General features: G+C 53.1%; 1 protein-coding gene across 2 annotated transcripts; it reads right to left on the bottom strand.

Moving 5' to 3' along the window:
- PNPLA3 (patatin like phospholipase domain containing 3) lies at positions 1–25263 on the bottom strand. Of its 2 annotated transcripts, XM_027968188.3 has the most exons (9): positions 25001–25263; positions 21540–21772; positions 20195–20260; positions 16987–17196; positions 15415–15475; positions 12314–12508; positions 9296–9428; positions 7017–7119; positions 1–5545 (listed from the first exon to the last, which is right to left on the bottom strand). In XM_027968188.3, exons 1-8 carry the CDS (start codon positions 25185–25187, stop codon positions 7017–7019), a joined length of 1188 nt encoding a protein of 395 aa, XP_027823989.2. In that variant the 5' UTR covers positions 25188–25263; the 3' UTR covers positions 1–5545. The 2 variants fall into 2 exon arrangements, with proteins under 2 accessions (XP_027823989.2, XP_060269603.1); XM_060413620.1 differs by lacking the exons at positions 1–5545; positions 7017–7119 and having other exon boundaries at positions 9313–11805.

Raw genomic sequence — 25263 nt, 5'->3', positions numbered from 1 at the left:
AGCAGTTGAACAATCACATTTATTATGAATTATTTCCTGATGAATGCAGAAATTTAATATAAAATGTAATTGCAGGGAACGACATCATGGTAACTACCTTCAGTAACTGGGCCAACGGTCTTTCAGGCTCCACTCTAAATACACACACACACACACACACACACACACACGATTTCCTTAGCAAGACTGGGCTCATGCTTCTCAGCAAGTTCTGCTATCTGTTGACCAAACAGACGGTTGCTCCCTGGCATGAATCAGACTGCACGCGGCTGATTCCTGATACTGGAGCATCCCAGCCTATCAAGGGATCATCAATATTTGATAAGGTGGGAGAAACTTGAGAATGTTCTATGCGCTGATGAGAAGCCCGCAGTGCTAGAGAGGTGAGGGCCTGGGGTGGGGGGGCGGTGAGGATGTCGGGGGGCCGTGACCTGGGGTCAACCAATGAGGAGGAGACGGATCACATTTAAGGCGCCAGTGAGGTGGAACCCTGGATATTCCTAAGAGAAAGTAATACGCTTTCTTGTCTTAGTGCACATTTGAAAAAAAATTAATAAAACACATGCTCATTGTAAGAAGGTGGAATAATCACAAATAGTAAGAAAATAAGTCCCATGTAATCCTATCTTAACACATCTCTTTCCTTACAATGACGTCAGAGCCAGTGCAGAGAATGCGATCTGAATGGAAGTATCTTGGACATTGTAAAGTGCTGCTGAGGTGTGGCAGCATGTGTTTAGACCCGTGCCGTGGTTCTGGCAGAGAAGGCCACTGGGACCCTGAGCTCTGGGCTCAGGGAAGGTGTGAGAGGGTGTCACCAGGAGTCCAGGTCAGCTCAGCAAGGGGACAGTGCTTTGTCCTGGGGCCCAGGTGGCCAGAGAGCCCACCACTCAGCCTTGCCTCACTCAGGTAGTGAGGGTTACCAGCACAGGAGGCCCCAGGAATGGCGAGCCAGCCAGGAGCCCCCACGGGGCACTTCCCTGCACTGCGTGTCGACCCTGTGTTTTCACAGGCAGCCCCTGCCTGCTGCCCTCACGCACATGATGTGGGTGAGAGCTGCGACTTTTCATGCCCACAAGTAGGATTTGAGCTTATTGTTCCTTTCCTTTTTGGTATCCTCAAATGCATAAATAAGAGAAACACACGCACACATTGCACCTTGGGTCACATTACACGGGGCAGCGGGCCCATGTAATCTGTGCCTGCCAACAGATCACCACCCTGGAGAGACAGTGGGAACCTGCCTCCTGCTCGTCTCTATTAGAGCTCTGGTGGGAGGGGGGGGTGGGGTCGGTGGGGCAGGTGTCGGGGAGACTGTCTTATGCGCTGGATTTTTATTTTCAAGGCTTCTTCTCTGAATATTTTAATGATTCTCATAATAGATAATCCAACAGATTTTAAGAATCCTTTATGTTTAATATCAGTTCAGTTCAGTTCAGTTGCTCAGTCGCGTCTGACTCTTTGTGACTCCATGAACCGCAGCACACCAGGCCTCTCTGTCCATTATCAACTCCCAGAGTCCACCCAAACCCATGTCCATTGAGTCAGTGATGCCATCCAACCATCTCATCCTCTGTCATCCCCTTCTCCTCCTGCCCTCAATCTTGCCCAGCATCAGGGTCTTTTCAAATGAGTCAGCTCTTCACAGCAGGTGGCCAAAGTATTGGAGTTTCAGCTTCAGCATCAGTCCTTCCAGTGAACACCTAGGACTGATCTCCTTTAGGACGGACTGGTTAGATCTCCTTGCAGTCCAAGGGACTCTCAAGTGTCTTCTCCAACACCACAGTTCAAAAACATCAATTCTTCTGTGCTCAGCTTTCTTTATATTTCAACCCTCACATCCACACATGACCACTGGAAAAACCATAGCCTTGACTAAACAGACCTTTGTTGGCAAAGTAATGTCTCTGCTTTTTAATACACTATCTAGGTTGGTCATAACTTTCCTTCCAAGGAGTAAGTGTCTTTTAATTTCATGGCTGCAATCACCATCTGCAGTGATTTTGGAGCCCAGAAAAATAAAGTCAGCCACTGTTTCCCCATCTATTTGCAAGGAAGTGATGGGATCAGATGCCATGATCTTAGTTTTCTCAATGTTGAGCTTTAAGCTAACTTTTTCACTCTCTTCTTTCACTTTCATCAAGAGGCTCTTTAGTTCTTCACTTTCTGCCATAAGAGTGATGTCATCTGCATATCTGAGGTGATTGATATTTCTCCCAGCAATCTTGATTCCAGCTTGTGCTTCTTCCAGTCCAGCATTTCTCATGATGTACTCTGCATATAAGTTACATAAGCAGGGTGACAATATACAGCCTTGACGTACTCCTCTTCCTATTTGGAACCAGTCTGTTGTTCCATGTCCAGTTCTAACTGTTGCTTCCTGACCTGCATACAGACTTCTCAAGAGGCAGGTTAGGTGGTCTGGTATTCCCATCTCTTTCAGAATTTCCCACAATTTGTTGTGATCCACACAGTCAAAGGCTTTGGCATAGTCAATAAAGCAGAAATAGATGTTTTTCTGGAACTCTCTTGCTTTTTTGATGATCCAGAGGATGTTGGCAATTTGACCTCTCGTTCCTCTGCCTTTTCTAAAACCAGCTTGAACATCTGGAAATTCATGGTTCGGAAGCCTGGCTTGGAGAATTTTAAGCATTACTTTACTAGCATGTGTGATGAGTGCAATTGTGCGGTTTGAGCATTCTTTGGCATTGCCTTTCTTGGGAATTGGAATGAAAACTGACTGTTTCCAGTCCTGTGGCCATGCTGAGTTTTCCAAATTTGCTGGCATATTGAATGCAGCACTTTCACAGCATCATCTTTCAGGATTTGAAATAGCGCAACTGGAATTCCATCACCTCCACAAGCTTTGGTCTTAGCGATGCTTCCTAAGGCCCACTTGACTTCATTCCAGGATGTCTGACTCTAGGTGAGTGATCACACCATCATGATTATCTGGGTCGTGAAGATCTTTTTTTGTACAGTTCTTCTGTGTATTCTTGCCACCTCTTCTTAATCTCTTCTGCTTCTGTTAGGTCCATACCATTTCTGTCCTTTATTGAGCCCATCTTTGCATGAAATGTTCTCTTGGTATCTCTAATTTTCCTGAAGAGCTCTCAAGTCATTCCCATTCTGTTGTTTTCCTCTATTTCTTTGCATCGATCGCTGAGGAAGGCTTTCTTATCTCTCCTGGCTATTCTTTGGAACTCCGCATTCAAATGGGTATATCTTTCCTTTTCTCCTCTCCTTTTTGCTTCCCTTCTTTTCACAGCTATTTGTAAGGCCTCCTCAGACAGCCATTTTTCTTTTTTGTATTTCTTTTTCTTGGGGATGGTCTTGATCCCTGCCTCCTGTACAATGTCACAAACCTCTGCCCATAGTTCATCAGGCACTCTATCAGATCTAGTCCCTTAAATCTATTTCTCACTTCCACTGTATAATCATAAGGGATTTGATTTAGGTCATACCTGAATGGTCTAGTGGTTTTCTCCACTTTCTTCAATTTCAGTCTGAATTTGGCAATAAGGAGTTCATGATCTGAGCCACAGTCAGCTCCCGGTTTTGTTTTTGCTGACTGTATAGAGCTTCTCCATCTTTGGCTGCAAAGAATATAATCAATCTGATTTCGGTGTTGACCATCTGGTGATATCCATGTGTAGAGTCTTCTCTTGTGTTGTTGGAAGAGGGTGTTTGCTATGACCAGTGCGTTCTCTTGGCAGAACTCTATTAGCCTTTGCCCTGCTTCATTTTGTACTCCAAGGCCAAATTTGCCTATTACTCCAGGTGTTTCTTGACTTCCTACTTTTGCATTCCAGTTCCTTATAATGAAAAGGACATCGTTTTGGGGTGTTAGTTCTAAAAGGTCTTGTAGGTCTTCATAGAACTCTTCAACTTCAGCTTCTTCAGCATTACTGGTTGGGGCATAGACTTGGATAACTGTGATATTGAATGGTTTGCCTTGGAAACAAACAGAGATCATGCTGTCATTTTTGAGATTGCATCCAAGTACTGCATTTCGGACTCTTTTGTTGACCATGATGGCTACTCCATTTCTTCTAAAGGATTCCTGCCCACAGTAATAGATATAATGGTCATCTGAGTTAAATTCACCCATTCCAGTCCATCTTAGTTCGCTGATTCCTAGAATGTTGATGTTCACTCTTGCCATCTCTTGTTTGACCACTTCCAATTTGCCTTGATTCATGGACCTAACATTCCAGGTTCCTATGCAATATTTCTCTTTACAGCATCGGACCTTGCTTCTATCACCAGTCACATCCACAACTGGGTATTTGTTTTTGCTTTGGCTCCTCCCTTCATTCTTTCTGGAGTTATTTCTCCACTGATCTCCAGTAGCATACTGGACACCTACCGACCTGGGGGGTTCATCTTTCAGTGTCCTATCTGTTTGCCTTTCCATGCTGTTCATGGGGCTCTCAAGTCAAGAATACTGAAGTGGTTTGCCATTCCCTTCTCCAGTGGACCACATTCTGTCAGACCTCTCCACCATGTCCCACCCATCTTGGATAGCCCCACATGGCATGGCTTAGTTTCACTGAGTTAGACAAGGCTGTGGTCCATGTGATCAGATTGGCCTATTGTCTGTGATTGTGGTTTCCGTCTGTCTGCCCTCTGAGGCCCTCTCTCAGTGCCTGCCAAGAGTTATGTTTATAACTCCACCAAATATTTAGGATAGGTAAGTACTCTTGCCTGGAAAATCCCATGGACAGAGGAGCCTGGTAGGCTGCAGTCCATGGGGTCGCTAAGAGTCAGGCACGACTGAACAACTTCACTTTCACTTTTCACTTCCATGCTTTGGAGAAGGAAATGGCAACCCACTCCAGTATTCTTGCCTGGAAAATCACAGGGACAGAGGAGCCTAGTGGGCTGCCGTCTATGGGGTCACACAGAGTTGGACACGACTGAAGCGACTTAGCAGCAGCAGCAGCAGCAGCAGCAAGATGTACCAGAGTGCAAGTAAGTTACTACCTTGTAATCCCCCCAAAACCAGGCGTGTCCTTGGGAGGATGGCACCCCACCTCGCCTGACACTGACTGCTTTCTGTACAGAGAGACGGGACCACAATCCTTCCCCACAACCCCCAAGACTGCACAAAGGGCAGCTCAGCTCCCCACTGCAAGGTCCCCGATCCAAACACCAGTCACCCTAGGAGCCTGCCTTGGGACAGCTGAGTGGGCGACAAGTCAGTCACTGACTCCCCCACGCCAGTCGCCCTTGTGCAGTTTCCCAGCCGAGCCAACGAGACTCAGAGATGCATATCCTGGGTATCACCGAGCTCTGCACCCACCGCGCACACCAAGAGTAGCTTCCAAGCTCTTTGTAAGACAGAAAGATTGCCTTTGGTTTCAGGACACTACAGATTCAGCACGGAGGTCATTCTGCATACATCACAGGTGTCAGCTCTGGCCTCTGCGGGACATCCACAGGGCGGGCGTCCGGGTCCACGAAGGAGCAGAGAGCCTGGCGGTCGCCCACAGTGTTCTGGTTTGCGGAGGAAGGCCGTTGGCCGCTTGCTGGGATTTGGGATCTGAAACAAACAAAGAATTCTGACTCAGCTGCCCACCTGCCGCTCTGGTCTGCAGTGTCAGTGGGGATGACGGTCTGGGGTCTGCAGGGTGGCCCAGCCCAAGTCCACCGCCTCCTCAGGTCCCCTGTCCCCGTACTGGGCTGACATTACCATCCCAGGCCTCCAAACCTGTGGCCCTCCCAGCCACCTGGACACCTCCCAGTGGACGTGCACAGGCCCAGAGGGAGCCCATCGGTCACCCCCACGCACACCAGCTCACCTGCCTGGGTGGCCTTCTGCAGCCACACCGCCATCCCCTCCACCCCCTGCTCCTGCCTTCCGACCAGCCTGGAGCTCAGCAGCGCCTCGCAGCTGCTATCTTCCTTTGGACCTGGAGCCTGCGGACAGCACTCAGTCCTCCAGTTTCTCTGGAGAGCAAGCCCTTCCCCTCGCTGGGCCAGTTCTGCCCTGTCTGGGGATCCGGCCTCCGCAAGGCCTCTACTGTCATTTTCCCAGCACAAGCCAGACCCCTCCATCCCTACTTTAAACCTTCCACGTCTGTTAATAGAAAAACTGGAGGGCTTGTCTCCCAAGCACCTGCCATGTGTCAGGACTGAGCTGGGGGCTCCCCAAAGCCTCGCAGACACCTAATGCGGTGAGGAGGATCAGCCCCAGCAAACGGGAGGAAGCCAAGGTCAACGACTTTCAGGACAAAAATCCCAGAATCATGACTGGAACCAGGCCCTTCTTGCTCTTCATTAGTTTTCAGAATTCAGGAAGTGGTAGCAGCAGTACCCGGACCATGTTAACAATGCAGGTGGCTGGGTTCCAGCCCAAGAGACCGGGATTCAGGGAGTCTACGGTCAGCTGGGAATTTGCATTAACAGATGCGCACACATTCACACACAGACACACACACAGAGGGGCCCTGCCCCTCTCTCCCTGCCTCACCCCCTCCCCATGCTACCGGTACCCAGAGCCACTCCCTATAGGCAAACCAATGCTACCTGTCCACTGGCCCTGCCCCTGCTCTATCAGCCAGCTCCTCCCTCCTCTGCCATCAAAATGGGCTCAGTGGGGGACTTCCCTGGCTGTCCAGTGGCTAAGACTCCATGATCCCAGTGCAGGGGGCCGGAGTTCAATCCCTGGTCAGGGAACTAGACCCCACATGCCACAACTCAAGATCCCACGTGCTGAAACTAGGACCTGGCCCAGCTAAATAAATAACTTTTTTAAAAATTACGCTCCATGGACATACCTCCCCAGGCTTCAGCACACCCTCTGCAGATAAGTCTTGGTCACTAGCTTCCAGCAGGCACCATGGGACCTCTGATGGGCTCAGCTGCCTCCTGTAAGGCAGGGCCTCTGGCACCAGGGGACATGGTCCCTGCCTCCTCTCTGGGGCCTGATGACATTCCTAGGATGGCACGTGAGGCCTGAGCAGATGAGAGGGTGCCTAGTGGACCCCCAGACCCACAAGCAAATCACTTACCTAAGCGGGGAGCAGACGCACCATGGCTTGAGAACACACGTGGGAGGTGGCCCACCACAGCCACCGGATGTCGCTGGGCATGTCTGGAAGCCACGTCACCAGTCTGCAGGGAGGAAACGCAGAGACGCACACCTCGTACGTGGGTGAAGACAAGCCACAGCAAAAAGGACCAGAGGAAACCCCACCCGAAGGCAGACATCTGACGGCAGTGCCATCGTGCAGGTACTGCCAGGGCCACTTCTAACCCCAAGCTGATAAATTCCGCAAGGCAAGCCCAGCTAAAAGCCCCAGAGCAAAATGAGGCCACTTTGGATTCAGGAAAGCTCAAGGGACTTGCATGGAGATAAAAGGCCTGGGTCTTCCAAGACCCCGCTCCTCCAGGGCAACAAGGACCCTGACACAGCATCTTCTGGTTGAAACACCACCCCCTGCACAGCATCTTCTGGTTGAAACACCACCCCCTGCACCCACATCGAAGGTGCTCGGCCACATGCATGCCCGCAGAGGAAGCTGCCAAGGAGGCCTGACCTCTGCTCTCCAGGCTTCCAAGACCCCAGACACAAAAAGGACCCCACATCTCGGGCTTCAAGAAATGTCAGCGGCCGACTTCCCTGGTGGCTCAGTGGCAGAGCCCACCTGCCAACGCAGGAAGCACGAGTTCGAGCTCTGCTCCAGGAAGGTCCCACACACTGAGGGGCAACTAAGCCCGTGCGCCACAACTGCTGAGCCTGCACTCTAGACCCCGGGAACTGCGACTGCTGAAGCCCACGTGCCCGAGAGCCTGTGCTCAGCAACTAGAGGAGTCGCTGCAATGAGAAGCCACACACTGCAACCAGAGAGCAACCCTCCCTCTCTGCAACTAGAGAAAAGCCCGTGCGGCAGTGAAGACCCAGCACAGCCAGAAATAAAGAAATGTTTTTAAAGGGAAACTGTTAGTTGCCCAGCCGTGTCCGACTCTTTGCAACCCCAGGGACTGGAGCCTCTGTCCCTGGGATTCTCCAAGCAAGAATGCTGGAGTGGGTTTCCATTCCCTCCTCCAGGGGATCTTCCCAACCCAGGAATCAAATCTGGGTCTCCTGCATTAAAAACAGAAAGAAAGAAAGAAAAACCCACTGTATACCACATGGAACTCTGCTCAGTGTTATGCGCCAGCCTGCTTGGGAGGGGGTTATGGGGGAGAATGGATATGTGTATATGTATGGCTGAGTTCCTTCACTGTTCACCCAAAACTATCACAACATTGTTAATTGACTATACCCCCATAAAAATGTTTTTGGTGTTAAAAAAAAAAAAAAGAAATGTCAAGGGACTTCCCTGGTGGTCCAGTGGTAAAGAATCTGCCCTCCATTGCAGGGGACGAGGGTTCGATTCCTGGTCAGGGAACTAAGATCACATATGCCACAGGGCAACTAAGCCCACTCACCACGACTGGAGAAGCTGACGTGCATCCTGGTCTGAAAACCAAGCATGACCACAATAAACAAATAAAAGAAGTCATCAAACTACTTTTTAAAAACAAAAGGAAAGGAAGGAAAAAATATGCCAGAGCAGCCAGCCCTCCTCCCAGGGCAAGGCAGGTAACTGACTGGCAGCGCTGTGGAGTGATCTGGGAGGTCCAGCAGAGCCCGAGAACTGAGCCGGATTTTGAAGGACGGCTGGGACTTTTAAGGGCTTCCCCCATAGCTCAGCTGGTAAAGAATCTGCCTGCAGTGCAGAAGACCCCAGTTTGATCCCTGGGTTGGGAAGATCCCCTGGAGAAGGGAAAGGCTACTTACTCCAGTATTCTTGGCCTGGAGAATTCCATGGATTGTAGTCCATGGGGTCGCAAAGAATCGGACACGACTGAGCAACCTTCACTTTCACTTTGGGACTTTTAAACAGACAGACTGAAAGACATACTGACTAAGTTGCTGAAAAGAAAAAAAACACTAAAGAAAATCTGAAGAAAATGGAGGGAAAACAAATGCCCAGGAATCCAGCAGCCACACAGTGTAAGCCTCGGGATCCTTCCAACACACTAGGAATAAATCCCCCTCCCTCCCAAAAACACAGACCTACAAGAAGGGACAAATCTGCAGGAGCAATGAGAAAGGGGCTGGGGTGGCCGGGGGCTCGCCAACCAGGCACCTTTCCAGGGTGTTCCACGCAGACTGTGAGCTCCACCCAGATGTGTAAGGACCCAGGCTCTGCACTGAGCCCCCAGTGTGACTCCGCTCACTGAATCCTCACCCTACCCCCCAGCCCCGAGGGGAAGCCAGAAAGCCACGGAAAGTGTTCACCTCTGGACCACAGCAATGGCAGACTCCACAGGCAGCGTACAGGGCAGCATTACATAGGACATGATCTTAACTGGTAAGAAGTTGCAAATCTTGTTTATGTACCCATCTTGGTTTCTGACTGCCTTCCTCAGTGCTGAAAAACACAAGTTGGAGGTCTGTTTCCCACCAGCGTAAAAACCAAGCCACCTTCCCCAGCTGGTGCCTGGAATTTCTATAAATCCTACCAATCCTGGCAGCTAAGCAATCAGAAAGTGAAAAAGTGAAAGTGAAAATTTCTCAGTCATGTCCCACTCTTTGTGACTCCATGGACTGTAGCCTGCCGGGCTCCTCTGTTCATGGGATTCTCCAGGCCAGAATACTGGAGTGGGCAGCTGTTCCCTTCTCCAGGGGAATCTTCCCAACCCAGGGATCGAAGCCAGGTCTCCCACATTGCAGGTGGGTCCTTTACCATCTGAGGCACCAGGGAAGGAATCAGAAGCTATCACAAATGAGGTCAGATGTGGGATGTGCCTACACAGCCCTTGGATCACCAACAGGACACAGGATCCCTGTTAAAGTGAAGTGAAGTCTCTTAGTCATGTCCGACTCTTTGCGACCCCATGGACTGTAACCTATCAGGCTACTCTGACCATGGGATTTTCCAGGCAAGAATGCTGGAATGGGTTGCCATTTCCTTCTCCAGGGGATCTTCCTGACCCAGGAATCGAACCCAAGTCTCTTGCATTGCAGGCAGATGCTTTACCCTCTGAGCCACCAGGGAAGCCCTTTTAAAGAGTCTCCTTTAAACTGACTCCCTGGAGAAGGGAATGGCAACCCACTCCAGTATTCTCGCCTGGAGAATTTCATGGACAGAGGCGTCTGCTGGGCTACAATCCATGGGGTCACAAAGAGTTGGACACAACTGAGCAGCTTTCACTACTACATTACTACTTTATTTATTTATTTATTAAATTTATTTGGTTGTGCTGAATCTTAGCTGTGGCATGTGGTATCCAGTTCCTGGACCAGGAATTGAACCTGGGGCCCCTGCTTTGAGAGCTGCATTGAGTCTTAGCCATTACACTGAATCTTCCAGAATGGAAATCCCACTTCACCACTACTTTAAATTACTTTTGGAGGCAGACACAAATGTCTCAGATCTCCCCAGCCCAGGCTTCATGAGCTTTTCTTTGCATCTGCAATTGGATTCCACTCTTCCACCTGGAACCCCTAGCCTTCTATTTTCCCTTTGTGATGACCTCACGATGCCTCAGATCTCAATAACCTGAGTAGCTGCTGGTCAGTGTGATTCCTAGGACATTAGTACCCGAGGCAAGAAACAGCATCCCTTTCATCTCTGTTTTATTCAGCTGTTCAGTTGTGTCCAACTCTTTGTGACCCTGTGGACTGCAGCACGCCAGGCTTCCCTGTCCTTCACCATCTCCCGGAGTTTTCTCAAACTCATTTGCATTGAGTCAGTGACGCCATCCAACAGTCTCATCCTCTGTCACCCTTTTCTCCTCCTGCCCTCAATCTTTCCCAGCATCAGGGGCTTTTCCAGTGAGCCAGCTTTGAGCTTTCCCCAAAAGCCTGACTGGAAACTAGACGGTGCACTCATCTGTCCATCAGATAGTTTGTGATGACATGATAAAATACATCACCTTCAGTGAAGGTTCAAAACTGTGGTTTGGGGAGGAGGAAGAAGTTAGGAGGGGCTCCTCAAGAGAGAGAAGGCTTTGAGATGGGAGGACAGACAGCAAACAGCATTGTCAAAGAAGAGCCCACCCCTAGGAGTCCCCCTCGAAACCCAATGTGTTTGGACTTTCGAGCAGAGAGCACAGCAGGTTAACTCAAAAGTCAGCTAGAGGACTTCCCTGATGGTCCAGTGGATAAGGAGCCTCCTGCCAGTGCAGGGGACATGGCTTCTATCCCTGGTCCAGGAGAATTCCATATGCTGGGGAGCAGCTAAGCCTGTGTGCCACACCTACTGAGCCCTCGCGGTGCAATGACGGAGCCCATGCCCTGGAGAAGCCCCTGAAACGAGGAACCTGGGCACCACAACCAAGAGCAGCCCCTGCTCGCTCAGGGACAGCAACAAAGACCCAGTTCAGTCCAGTCGCTCAGTCGTGTCTGACTCTGTGACCCCATGGACTGCAGGATGCCAGGCCTCCCTGTCCATTGCCAACTCCCTGAGCTTGCTCAGACTCGTGTCCATTGAGTCGGTGATGCCATCCAATCATCTCATCCTCTGTCATCCCCTTCTCCTCCTGCCTTCAATCTTTCCCAGCATCAGGGTCTTTTCCAGTGAGTCAGCTCTTCATATCAGGTAGCCAAAGTATTGGAGTTTCAGCTTCAGCATCAGTCCTTCCAATGAGTATTCAGGACTGATCTCCTTTGGGATGGACTGGTTGGATCTCCTTGCTGTCCAAGGAGACTCTCAAGAGTCTTCTCCAACACCACAGTTCAAAAGCATCAATTCTTCTGCGCTCAGCTTTCTCAATAGTCCCAACTCTCACATCCATGCGTGACTCCTGGAAAAACCATAGCTTTGACTAGATGGAACGAAGACCCAGTGCAACCAAAAATGAATTAAATTTAAAAAAAAAAAAAACCTAGCTGCAATGTTATGTGCCAGCCTGGATGGCAGGAGGGTTTGAGAGAGAACGGATGCCTGTATGGCCGAGTTCCTTCCCTGTTCACCTGAAACTATCCCGACAGTGTTAATCAGCTCCACCCCAACATAAAATGTTTCTGGTGTTAAAAATAAATAAATAAATAAAATAAAAACTCAGCTGGAGTTTGTTTCCTTTTGGCCATGGCCGCATGGGAAGGGAGACAGAGCAAGGACCCAGGGGGATGGGAGGTCCATGCGCGGAGGCGGGGGTCCCGACCGACCTGGGCTGGTCACTCTGCCCTGTGTCTTCCCGAGCAGCGCGGCTCGGCCGTCACAGCTCATGGGGAAGCCGCCCTTCCTCCTCTGAAAGGGTCACTGACTACCACTGCCTCTGTGCTCCCCCTCCCCGCCCCCAGAGCCAGTACCCATGATGAGCTGGGGCGACAGGGTCTCCAGGACGCTCTCGTCCCAGGACAGCACGCTGAGGCGCACGTGGTCCAGCAGCTCGACTGACTCAGGCCCCGCCTCCCAGGTGGCCACACTCGGAAAAGGCTCCAGGCTCCCGGGCTCCGACTCTGCGGGGGACGCGCTCAGGCACGGATGGGGCCCGTCACGGATGCCTGCAAAGGGCACAGAGACACAACCCATCAGGCGATCTCAGGCAGCAGGGCCACTACTTGCCCAGCCACCCTGCCCACCCAGTTAGAGGAAGCGAACAGGCCTGTTATTAGTACCCAGCGGGGATCCACCTGGGAGTAATCCGCCTGGGATCCCCCCTGCTCCACCTCGAACAGGGACCACCACTCCTAACAGGGAGAGCGCGGTGTGGGCCTTTGAAGCTGGACGGATGAGGCGGGCAGCTGGCTCCGTCATGCACCGGCCACATGGGCTCTACAGCCACATGTGGATTCATGAGGTTCAGAGGAAAGGACGATTTATAACAGCTGAACCACTGCTGAAGCCCAGTGCTCCAGGTCCTGCAGCAGCCACGCAGCTGCTCCCCGCTGAATGCCGAGGAATCAGAAGCCCAGAGAAGCAAAGCGATTTGCCTAAAGTCACACAGCCGACAGGCGGCAGAGCGATATTCGCACCCGGGTCTGACGTCAAAGATGGCACCCTTCCATCACACGACCTTGAGAAGAAGCCACAGTTCGGGGAGTGTGTGCCGGCCCTGCCCTGGGTGCCAGGGCTCAGGGGCTGATCCCAGCGGGTGATTCCTGCTCTCACACTGGGTGGGGACAGTGGGACGGGTAGACTTGGATGCCCACACCTCCCCCAGCTCACCTCTCGCTTCCAACCTCGGGTTAAAAGCCCAGGGGCTGGCCCTGCATGCCCCCCGCGTCACTCCCAAGCTACACCTCCCACTTCGACTCCCTTGCATCTATCCAGCCTCTGACAGACACACAGCTCAGCCTCCGGGGACTTATTCTCTCTTAGGAATGTGTCAGAGAATCTGTTTCCAGGGAACACCTGTCCCGCCCCCATGCATCCTCTGCTGAACCCCAAGGAAGCCAGGTTGACCGAGGCAGAACCTGGCTTAGATCCTTAAACCCAAACCCAGCACCCATGCTGCAAGCGCCCAGCCCCACGCCAGGATTTAGAATTACTAAGAATCAGTCGGCATCATTTACTCCAAACTCCTCTTGCTACAGATGCGGAAACAGAGGCCCAGAGAGAGAAGGGGCTTGCCCAAAGTCACCTAGCAACTTCTATAGGGTTCCTCGTTGTCTTTTATTCCCAGGTGGCTCCCAAATTTCAATCCCAGTCCAGACCTGCTTTCTAGAACCTCAAACGCTGACATCACTATGCCTCCTGCGTACATGCATGCTAAGTCACTTCATTCGTGTCCAACTCTGAGACCCTGTGGACTGTAGCCCGCCAGGCTCCTCTGTCCATGGAGATCCTCCAGGCAAGAATACTGGAGTGGGTTGCCAGGCCCTCCTCCAGGGGGTCTTTCTGACCCAGGAAACAAACCTGTGTCTCCCGCAACTCTCGCATTGGCCAGGGGGCTCTTTACTACGAGCGCGACCTGGGAAGGCCCAGCGCCTCCTGCCCAACCACCCAAATCTGTCCCAGGGCACCACACATGGGGCTCTCGAGCTTTCCTGCAGTACCCGCGCCCTCCCAAGGGCCCAAACCATGAGCACCGCCCTCTGCTCCAGTCCCAGCCACAGAAGCCAGGGGCAGGACTTTATCCCTGAGTCCTCCTCCTCGGGAATCTCTGGTCGGTCGTCTCCAAGTCCTGTCCCCTCGGGCCCCGTCTACCACCCTTGCCGCCGTGACCCCAGTCGAGCCCATGGTGGCCACCTTGACAGACGATGTTGGCCTCACCCTCTCTGTACTGCAGCCAGGGGCCCTGGCAAAGCTCCCTCTGCCTGCCCTCACCCCTGGGTCAGCAGCCCTCCCTGGCTCCCTATGGCTGTGAGATGCAAGCCCCTCTCCACCTCCTCGAGGCCCAGCCTTGCCCCTCTTTCCATTCACCCCCATTCCTGCCCCCCTCTTATCTGTTCCTCTGTCCCCCACCCCCACCACTCATGACACATGCCTCTTTCCACCTCGAACAGACTACCTGTCTGCAGCACTCATGCTCACACCCCCCCACGCCTAGAACACGCCTGTGCACCCTCAGAGCATCACTGCGGATTCGCATCCTCCCAGGAGCCCTGCTTTCCCCTGCCTTGCAGAACCCCACCCCCTTCCCCTAACTGAAGCCCAGCTGAACCCACAGCGTCCTGTACGCTCCTGCTGGGCACTGAGCCCCCTGTCAGCCTCCTATTTATGTACCTGGCCCCCTCCCCAATCTCAAGACTAAGCTCCAGGAAGGCAGAGGCTACATCTGTCTATCCACTGTGGCGTCCCAAGCACACAGCCAACTGCTTAGCGCCCAGAAGGTATGCAGGAAGCGCTTTCTGAGCAGATAAATACATGTGTGTCCCATGAACCACACCAGCTCCTCGGTCTAGGACAAAGACTAATTCAGAGGATCAGTGACTGTAGCAAGCGTTAGGGGAAAATAGCTCGAAACATAACTAAGGCTTGGTTCCACACTAACATTTGAAGAACCCAAGTTCCCCAGCCCAGACCAGGCAGGACCTTTCCCCAGAACACAGCTGGGCTGGTGGGCATGGCCCACACCTGGCTGGAGGCAGCTCTCCTGATGGCTTCACCTGAGACCCAGAAACCGTTTCTCTTCCTTCCTCATCAAACTGAAGTTCACAATTGTTCAAGCAAAACGCAAAACAAAGGAGCTGCCTTCGGCTGGCAGACAGGGACACTGCAGAGGGAAAGGAGCCCTGGGGCTGTGGCCTCTGCAGGGTCAGCTCTGCTCCCCAGAGTGCAGGCCGTGGCTGCCTCCATGTCTCCATCTGTAAAACGGGGGCAATGACTTCCTATCTCTCAGGGCCGAGCCAGATGGCCGGTGACTGTGCTGAGCACTGAGTGACAGTGCCAGCACGGCTCCCCTGGTGACCAAGACTGAACAGAAAACTTGCTCAAAGGGCACGGCTGCCGCCCTCACCATACGCACCATTCTTCTCCAAGAACCTGAGCGCGTCTACGTATCCTTGAAGGCACAGCTCTCCAAGCACCTGTGGACAAACCACGTGATGTGAACCGCAGGCAGAGTCACTAAGCGCCATTCCGTTCAGCAGCACCTGAAGACGGCAGGTGCCGAGCCAGGAGCCCTCCGAGCTCCGAGTTGACGCCGCGTGCAGACAGGGCTCTGGGCTCCCAGGAGAAGGCAGCCCTGCTTCCTGGTAGGACTCCGCTCAAACGACACCCGCTCTGCACAAGCCTGGGCTGGCACCCCAGCATGACAGGAGCTGGTTCCTCTGGTCCCTGGATGAGCCTCCATCCTCACAAATACCAGGGCCTGATCTGCTTGTCATGGGACATTGGGCTGCCTCCCCTGCACCCAAACCACACGGGCACCCGATGCTGAGGTCCAGCCTTATCTCTGCCCGTGAGCACGCGCCGTCACGTATGCTGTATGGCATGGTCTTCTTTCTCCCCAGAGCTGTCACTGCGCAGATTCTACCAACTTTCTTACTATATTAGGGTGGTAAGGTCCACCACACTATAGCGACAATCAAAAACAGATTAAACAGGGAATTTCCCGGTGGTCCAGCGGTTAAGGCTCCACACTTTCGCTGCCAAGGACTCAAGTTCAATCCCTCAAGAGCCTACAAGTCTCAAGGCACAGCTGGGGGGAAAAAAAAAAGATTAGACCATCAAACGCAGTGTAATTCTTGACCATGGCTGCCAATAATCATTGAGGGACTTGCCTGGTGGTCGGGTGGCTCAGGCTCCGCACGCCCAAGGCAGGGGGTTTCAACCTCTGGTCAGGGAACTGGACCTTGTGTGCCACAACTAAGACCCAGTGGAGCCAAAGTAATTAATTTTAAAAGAGAATCATTGCAGTAATTAAAAACATAAAACACAGAAACACCCTACTGCCCAGGCTGTGATGCACTATGATCAGTCATGCCCAACTCATTTGCTCATTTGCCTTGGGATAACCTCGGAAAGAATACTGGAGTGGGTTGCCATTTCCTTCTCCAGGGGATCTTACCAACCCAGGGACCAAACCCGAGTCTCTTGCATCTCCTGCAATGGCAGATGGATTCAGGCTGTGGATATTAAGCCATAGCCCCTGGAAGTGGGATCTCAGTGGCGACCCCCACCCCTCCGGTTCAATGGCCCCAGGGGATTCCGGTGGCCAGCAGGAGGCAGCCCTGAGCTGAGTCCCTTTTCAAGGATGGGGTTTGTTGCTGTTGGTCCAGTCAGTGTGGAGAACAGCTGTGCTCTGCTCACTCAGTCATGTCCGACTCTTTGCGACCCTTTAGACTGTAGCCTGCCAGGCTCCTCTGTCCATGGGATTTTTCAGGCAAGAATACTGGAGTGGCTTGCCATTTCCTTCCCCCGACTCAGGGGATCTTCCCAACTCAGGGATTGAACCCTCATCTCCCGCGTCTCCTGCATTGCAGGCAGATTCTTTACCCAGTGAGCCATCAGGGAAGCCTGAACAGCTGCTGGGTCCCCTGGCAAAGAGGGATGCAAAGGGGAGAACAGCACCCCCAGAACTCAGAGCCCCCCTCACCTTGCCATCCGGCGGGAACAGCGACCGGAACACCAGGTAGAGGTTCTCTGTGCAGAAGGACATCCTGAGCTTGGTGACGCCTTCGTGAAGAAAGAACGTGGACTTGACTCTGGGGCAGATGTCGCTCTCCCCATAGAAGGGGGACACAGTGATGGTCGTTTTGGTATCAACGAAGGGTATGTTATTACTTATTCCTCCATCCACATATCGCTTTTAAGGGAGAAGGAAAAAAAAAAGGACACACTGTCAGAAGCTCTGGGCTGGAGTTTTCTGCGTGTTTCAGATTAGGGATAGAGACTTCTCAGAGCCACAGGCCGACCTGGTGAGAGAAGAGTTGTTTGGAACAACTCTTGCAGCAAATCCCCAGTGAGCATTTCTGTGCCAGGCCAGGCTGCAGGCTGGCACTCAGGACTGCCACGTGCTGTTGCGTAGTGTGGGCACTGCACCAGAACAGTGCCAGGTCAAGAGGCACACGGAGGCCCGGGTCAAGAGGCACACGGAGGCGGGCGCCTGGCCGCGTGGCCGGGCCCAGTCAGGAGCACCCCCAGGCGAGTCCGTGTAACTCACATCCACTAGGGGCGCTGCGTGCACTCAGGGCAGGGTGTGATGTAGATCGGGCCGAAAGGAGACAGATGGTCACGGGTTCGATTCCAGAGGCCCGCTGCTGCTTGAGCAATCTTGGATAAGACACTTAACCTGTGGTCCTGACTCTCTGTCCACACCTGGGCAATGAGAACCAGCGCTGGAGACTTAAATGACATGGCAACCTGGGACCTGCGCTCTTAAAAAATGGCATCTTATCCCACAGGAAAGGTGCATTTGGGGTAAGTGCTGTGAGAATCCATTTCCCCATATTCCATGGTAAGTAAGCACTCAGGCACTCTGTTGCGTCCAACTCTTTACGACCCCATGGACTGTGGCCCGCCAGGCTCCTCTCTGCCCATGGGATGCTCCAGGCAAGAATACCTGCAATGGGGGTGCCATTTCCTACTTCAGGGGATCTTCCTGACCCAGGAGTCAAACCCAGACTCTTGCGGCAGGCAGGCTCTTTATCACTGAGCCACCTGGGAAGCCCTCCTATTAATGTATTCCTAGCCTTGAACAACCCTAGTGCCCAAAGCCAGGCTGGGGCAGGCACGTTTTGCTACAGTTTGGATCGAGTCTGGACCTATGAAACCAATATCTTGAATGATTCCCGAAGCTCAAACCATCATAGCCCAGCTGTCGGTGCCCATGGTGGGGGTGGGGGGGCCTTCAAATATCACAACTGGGAGGCTTTCCCCAGCCAGTCCTTCCGAAGGGCGAAATGCCAGGGCACACTTTGGCCTACAATGAGTCCCGGAGAGCATCGGGCATGTTCAGGCATGCCTTAGGTATCAGGAGCGTCCTCCCTTGAGGACAGAAGCGATTCGGTGTGCACGCACAGGACTAGTTTCTATATTGTTGCTGTCTGTCAGCATCAAAACCCTCGCTGGCAGAAAGGGACTCGGAACCCAACGTCAGGAAAGTTGAGTTAAGGTTGAGATGGGGGGAAGCAAGCGATTGTTTTTTCAATTATTTTTTATTTTTTTAAATTCATGTTTACTGGAGTCTAGGTGCCTCACAATGCTGTCTTAGTTTCTGCTGTACAACAAAGTCCATCTGGTATACACACACACAGCCCCTCCTCTGCCCCTCAAGGTCTATTGTAAAGTCCAATGACTCCTCTGTCGCGTGGGATTTTTCCTCCAGCCTGAACTGTCCTGGAGGAATGTTCTGAGTTTGCTCAGTGGACTCTCAAGAACACTCTGCTCTGATTTTCAGCAGGTTTTGTCTGAGGACGCTGAGGGTGTGACCGTGTGTGCACCACAGTGGGGGCAGCCAAGGGGAAGTGCAAAGATGACAATAACAACGACAAAACAACCCATATTTACCTAATACTTAAGGGTGCCAGGCTCTGTGCTGGGCGCTTCGCTGCATTATTGCAGGTAATTTCCACGGCGGTGCTGCAACCGCACACTATTATTGACTCCCAGTTTGCAATTCAATCTAAGAGTTAAGAAATGTGTCCAAAGACTTCCCTGGAGGCTCGGTGGCTAAGATCCTACACTCCCAATACAGGGGGCCCGGGTTCAATAGCTGGTCAGGAACCTAGACTGGGGACACCACAGCTAAGAGTTTGCATGCTCCAACCAAAGAGCCAGAGTACCGCAACTGAGACCTGGTACAGCCAACTCAGCAAATAAATGTTAGAAAGAAAGAAAGGAACGTGTCAACGTGGCCCAGCTAACATGGGCTAAAGCAGACACTTGATTCTAGATTTGTCTGCCTGGCAGGAGCTGTGAGAACCGCAGGTGATCAGTTCATGGCTCCAGACCTCGGTTTCCTCATCTGTAAATAGGGCCAGCTGTGTGTCTGTCTGGCGGAAGCTCCGGGGCATAAGTGAGGCTATTCACAACCTGCCTCTGCAAGTTGCTTTGAATGTGAGGCCCATACTGCTGTTAAAGCGTGAACCGAAAGGGCCTCTGAAGTGCCTTCCGGCTGAGACATGGGGACGTCTCGTCTTTTCTCCCACAGCTGTGACAACCTAACCGGTCTCCAGATGTCGCCAGATGTCCTGGGACAGGGAGACAGAATTATCTAACAACCACTGCCCTAGAAGGCGGCTGCCAGGCGGCCCAGCATCCAGCCCAGAGCCTGCAGGACCAACACCTCAACTTCTGCTCTTCCTCCTGAGCCGGTGCTCAGGAATAGCCACATGTGTCTACATGGGTGTTGAACCGCAGCCCTGTCGGCAGCCTCTGCCCAAAGCCATGGACAGAGTCAGAGGCAGAGAGGATTGAAACTCTCAGCTCCTCAGAGTAAAACCTTAAGTGAGTAAATTGACTCTTGAGCATCTTATACTCTTAAGTAGGCCACCGGGCACCTATTTCGGTGCTCAAGTGGAGATTATGTGAATAGCTTATGTTACAGGTAAGCAGCTAATTATCCCACATGAAGTCGGTTTTGCTTCAAGAGAGCTTGGAAGGGGTTCAGCTATGGAATCTCTGTCTGAAGGCTGAGAGGCAAAAGGCTTTCATTTAGGGACAGGTCTCAGGGGTCCAGGGTGCTTACGAGATCTTAGTTCCTGGACCAGGGATGGACCCAGGCCCTTGGCAATGAAAGTGTAAAGTCTTAACCACTGGACCACCAGGGAATTCCCAGAAACTCAGTTTGAAAGTGGACTTACCACACCTCTGAAGGAAGGGGGAATCAAGCCAAAGACGAGAGGGATGTAGGAGGAACAATACAGGGCCTGCAAAGACGAAAGAGAGTGAGACCACAGCACGGCCCAGAGCAGGCGGCCTTTCACTCCCGGGGCCTTTACAAGCCTTCTACAAGCAAGGACAGCAATAAGCCTGAAAGCGCTGCTGGCAGAGCAGGTGCTTTACTGAATGGAGGAAGATGAGCCTGCCCCCACACTTATTATTTCAGCGTGCTTGCGTGCTAGGTCACATCCAACTCTTTGTGACCCCCATAGACAGAAGCCCACCAGGCTCCCCCGTCCCTGGGATTCTCCAGGCAAGAACACTGGAGTGGGTTGCCATTTCCTTCTCCAATGCATGAAAGTGAAGCCATGTCTGACCCTCAGCGACCCCATGGACTGCTGCCTTCCAGGCTCCTCCGTCCATGGGATTTTCCAGGCAAGAGTACTGCAGTGGAACGCCATTGCCTTCTCTGAGAGATTAGATCAGGGCTTTGCAATTACTGACACTCATCAGAATCACCTGGAAAGCTTGGCCAATCACAGACTCGGGGCCCCACCCTAAGATTCTGATCGGCAGGTTGGAGGCGGGACCTGAGAGCCTGCAGTTCTAAAACACCCCCAGGAGATACCGCTGCTGCGGGTCCCCAGGGGACCACGCTCTGCGTCTCACCATGCTAGTGAGCATTAAGCATGACGTAACACTGTTGCAATGAGAGAAAAGGGCTCCTGTGGGAATGCGCAGGTGCTGGATATCCAGAAAACGGTCCCAGAAACAAGGTTAAGCAGAAGACGACACTGGCTGGTTATACGCGCCAGGCAGCTTGCTCCTATGGACCCGTGTTAAGTGAAATGACTCTCAAGGCATTCTCACAAAAGATACCAGCCAACCCAAAGGGTATGTTGATATCACCAATGATCTTCTCTGTGCTAGAGCCAGGGGACAGAGGTGACCAAGACACGCTCCCACCCTTGTGGGGCTTCACTGGGCGGGTCCTCATTAAGCAACAGGCATCGTTGGGAGGAGGGCCACACACGTAAGGTCCCTGGAGCAGGAGGTTATGAACCAAGTCGTGAAGGAGAGGGAGACACTGTTCGAACCTGACACTGACTGGGACACCCCAGGTTTGCACATGCTCTGGACCAGCCCGCTGGAGGCACACAGTTTACACCACTCTGGTATAGGAAGCCAACCAGCATCATGGCCCGCTAGGTTCTCCTGCATCTTAAGTAAAAAATGGGGCAGATTGGCTTACAACAGCCCCTCCCTGTGTTGCTTCCAAAACAAAATGGCCCTTCCAACTGGACAGTACCCAGATGAGCCGCTTACGTCCACGACTTCATCTTTGGAATGAAAATCCGACACCAGCACGTTTGCTCCGTCGGACACTCTGGTAAGCGAGATGACCATCTTGCCCGAGACGAGCTGGTGGACGTTGTCAGGGAGGTATCTCCGGAGACCGTCTCGGATGTGCTTGCTCAAACTGAAGGCCGGGTGAAGGATCCCGATGTTCCGGCTCCTGGCACTCCGGACGAGGTCCATGAGGATCTGCACTGTTTGGTCTGGGTTAGGGGTGAAGTGGGGGATGGGCAGGGTGGGGAAGAAGGGAGGGGTGGGGGTGGAGAGAGAAATATGCAAAGGAATGTACCATCCTGGAGGTGGCAATTGCTTTCTGGTGGGACCAGAAACCTGAGGGCAAGGAAGCTGCCAGCCCTCTGCTTTGTGTAGGCCTGGGCTGCCTGATCTGGCCGGTGGTTCCTGAGCCTGAGATGTGGTTAGTCCACACTGATGGGTCAAAGACCGACGGGATCACAAGGGCTTAGAACGACAGTAACAACAACAAAAATGTTGACTATCTCATGGATAATGTTTTGTATTGATTAGATGTGAAAATGGTAATATTTTGGCTATACTGGGATAAATAAAACACATTTCACTGATGTCTTTTATTTCTTCCATGTGATTCAATGGACATGAATTTGAGCAAATTCCAGGAAATACTGAAGGACAGGGAAGCCTGGTGTGCTGCAGTCCATGGGGTGGCAAAGAATCAGACACGGCTTAGTGACTGAACCATAACAACTAGGAAATAAAGATATACATAATCCTGTTGGTCAGAGCTGTTCTTGAACCCACCCCCGCCCCCCTCCCCGGGCCAAAGGAACAAGCCTCCAGAGGCCCAGGGAGCCCTCTCTTCATCCCTCCATCAAGGCCAGATGCCAGGAACCCACAGCATCAGAGCTTGAGCATGGATGGGCCTAACCCTGCAGGGAGCAGAGAGCAAGCGCAGAGTGGGACCTGAGTTTGAATCCCATCTCTACTGCTTACTAGCTGAGCAACTTAAACACGTTACATCACTGCTTCTGAGCCTCAGACAGTATGTTTTTAATGTGGAACAACACTCACCTACATTTTGGAGACAGAGAAGGTTAGGTACAGTAAAATCTGTACACGGTCAACCCAGAGGAAGCACCTCATAAATAACTAGACTTAACTTTCAAAAACATATTTTCTTATTTATTTGTCTGCACCAGGTCTTAGTTGCAGCACACGGAACGGTGTGAAGATCTTCGATTGTCATTGTGGCATGCTAGTTCTTCCAATGTGAAGTTGCTCAGCCGTGTCCGACTCTTTGTGACCCCATGGACTGTAGCCTACCAGGCTTCTCCGTCCATGGGACTTTCCAGGCAAGAATACTGGAGTGGGTTACCATTTCCTTCTGCAGGGGATCTTCCTGACCCAGGGGTCGATGCAGCATGCAAATTCCCAGTTGCAGCATGAGAACGCTTAGTTGTGACATGTGGGATCTAGTTCCCCAACCAGGGATGGAACCCGGGTCCTCCGCATTGGGAGCATGGAGTCTTAGCTACTGAACCACCAAGGAAATCCCGAGACTTAACTTTTAACCTCTGGAAAGGGAAAGAGTCACTCAGCCTCGTGGCTCCTCTGTCCATGGGGATTCTCCAGGCAAGAATACTGGAGTGGGCTGCCATGCCCTCCTCCAGGGGATCTTCCCCACCCAGGGATCGAACCTGGGTCTCCTGCAGTGCAGGCAGATTCTTTACCATCTGAGCCACCAAAGACACTTTTAACCTCTAATGCTACAATTGCCAGACCGTCTAGTGGACACAGGGCCCATTCATGCTCCATCTGACCTCACTCACTGCCCTGGCCCCCTCTGCTGGCCTGCACTGCCCTGGCAGGCAGTGCCAGCCCGAGCCCTGGTCATCCATGGATGTGGGGACACAGAGGGCCCGGACACGCCAGCAGGCCCTGACCCACTTCTGACTCCACTGGGCTCTCCCTGCACATGTGGCCCTTTTGAGCCCAGACAGAAGGTACACGATTGTACAGAGCTGCTTGGTTCTGCCAGGCTCTCCTTCCAGGTCAGCCCTGGTTGAGAGGTGTGCTCAGGAACCCTGCCCAAGCCACAGGCCCTGGGAATGCTCCCCGGAGCTCCCCAAAGTCAGAGAGGCAGTTAAAGCAGAAAACCAGGGCTCCCAGACCCTGCGGAGCAGTTCTTGCCAAAACCTCCAGACCCTTTCGGGGGCCTTGGTGGTCCCGAGCCTCCCCCTGCAAGCCCAGCCCCCCCACTACACCTGTCCTCTACCTGTGAACCTCCTCCAAGCTGGAGTCGGCCGACTTCTGGTGCTGGGGTCTGTGCATCTGAATCAATGAAACATTTGACTGCGTGGATGTCTCCAGGTCACAAGCCGGAGACACAAGGGTTGGCTTTTATCACAGCTCAAGTCCAAGGTGTGCAGACTGTCTGTGTGTCCAGTCTAGTCACCTCTGAGGTCACGCTTCCTGCTCTTTGCCCCTCTCCCTCTCAATGGAGACGGTTGCCAGCGTGGCCTCTCCCAATCCCCACCTTGCAGTCAGCCCAGGGTCTGCTCACTGATCCTATCCAATGGCAGGGCTGTGAGTACTGGCAAGGGATTCCTGGCCTCCAGGAACAGTCACTTCCTGCTGGCAGTGCCCAACACAGCTGTCCCCGGGTTCCAGGCTCTGCTCCCTGGCCAGAACCACAGGCCAAGGATGCCAGGCCCTAGTAATTCAGGCCCGCTGGCCACCAGCCTCGGTCCTCCCCTCCCTCCAGTCCCCACGTGGATGGAGACCTTCACTAGGACAAGATTCAAACACCCAGGACCTGCTGGGACGTGGTGGGGAGGATGGGATGGAACTGTCCAGTCCCCAAAAGGGTCTCAAACACCAGGAAAGGAGGAGAGGAGACAACTTTGCTAATTCCTCTCCTCTCCCCAAAACATCTCTCCTCAACCCCCTTTCACCCCAAACCAGCAAGCTGCCTTCTACCTGAGAGGCACCCAGGCGCCCCCCAGTCCCCAGGGTTGGGCGGAGTTCAAAGGCCCTCGGGGGCGGTGGAGAGGGGGGTGTCTCAGCCCCTCGAGTCCCCAGAGGGAAGAAGGTACCCATCCCTGCCTGGGACAGAGCCCCAGATCTCCCTCCTGGCCGCACACAGGGCAAATGGGAACTCCGCTCCCCCGACCCCGTCATGCTCCCTCCTCCCCGTCGCTCCGAGACCACCAGGCTCTCAGTCCCGGAGTGGAGAAGGGGGCTTCCTCCAAGCCCGGGCGCCAAAAGGGAATTGAGAAGAGGATGCGCTCCGGGTTTCCACGCCCCGCTTTCAGGGCTCCCTGAAGCCGGGCAAAAAAAAGATGCACTGGAGGAAGCAACTGTTTGGGGGAGAGCCCGGGTTTACCCCCGCAGGGCCCGCTTCCAGCCCCGGCTCCCAGCGCGCGCCCCATCCCGGCGCGGAGCCCGGGACCTACCCAGCGGGATCCCGGAGAGGAAAAAGGCGCAGTGCAGCGCGCCCGCCGAGGCGCCGAAGAACTTGCGCGCGTGGCGGAGGAGGTGCGGGGCGCGCTCGCTCAGGCAGCGGGTCACCCCGATGTAGTAGAAGCCCAGGAAGCCGCAGCCGGCGAAGGACAGGCTCCAGCCGCTCTCGGGGTCGTACATAGCGGCGGCAGGTTGGGGCGAGGGGGCCGGGGTCCGAGCGCGCCCCGGCTTCGCCCGGCGCCCACGCTGGCTCTCC

Source organism: Ovis aries, chromosome 3 (assembly GCF_016772045.2).
Source record: "Ovis aries strain OAR_USU_Benz2616 breed Rambouillet chromosome 3, ARS-UI_Ramb_v3.0, whole genome shotgun sequence".
In the NCBI taxonomy this organism is placed as follows: domain Eukaryota; kingdom Metazoa; phylum Chordata; class Mammalia; order Artiodactyla; family Bovidae; genus Ovis; species Ovis aries.
The sequence above is the reverse complement of the archived record's forward strand: the minus strand, read 5'-3'. Positions and strand labels throughout refer to the sequence as shown.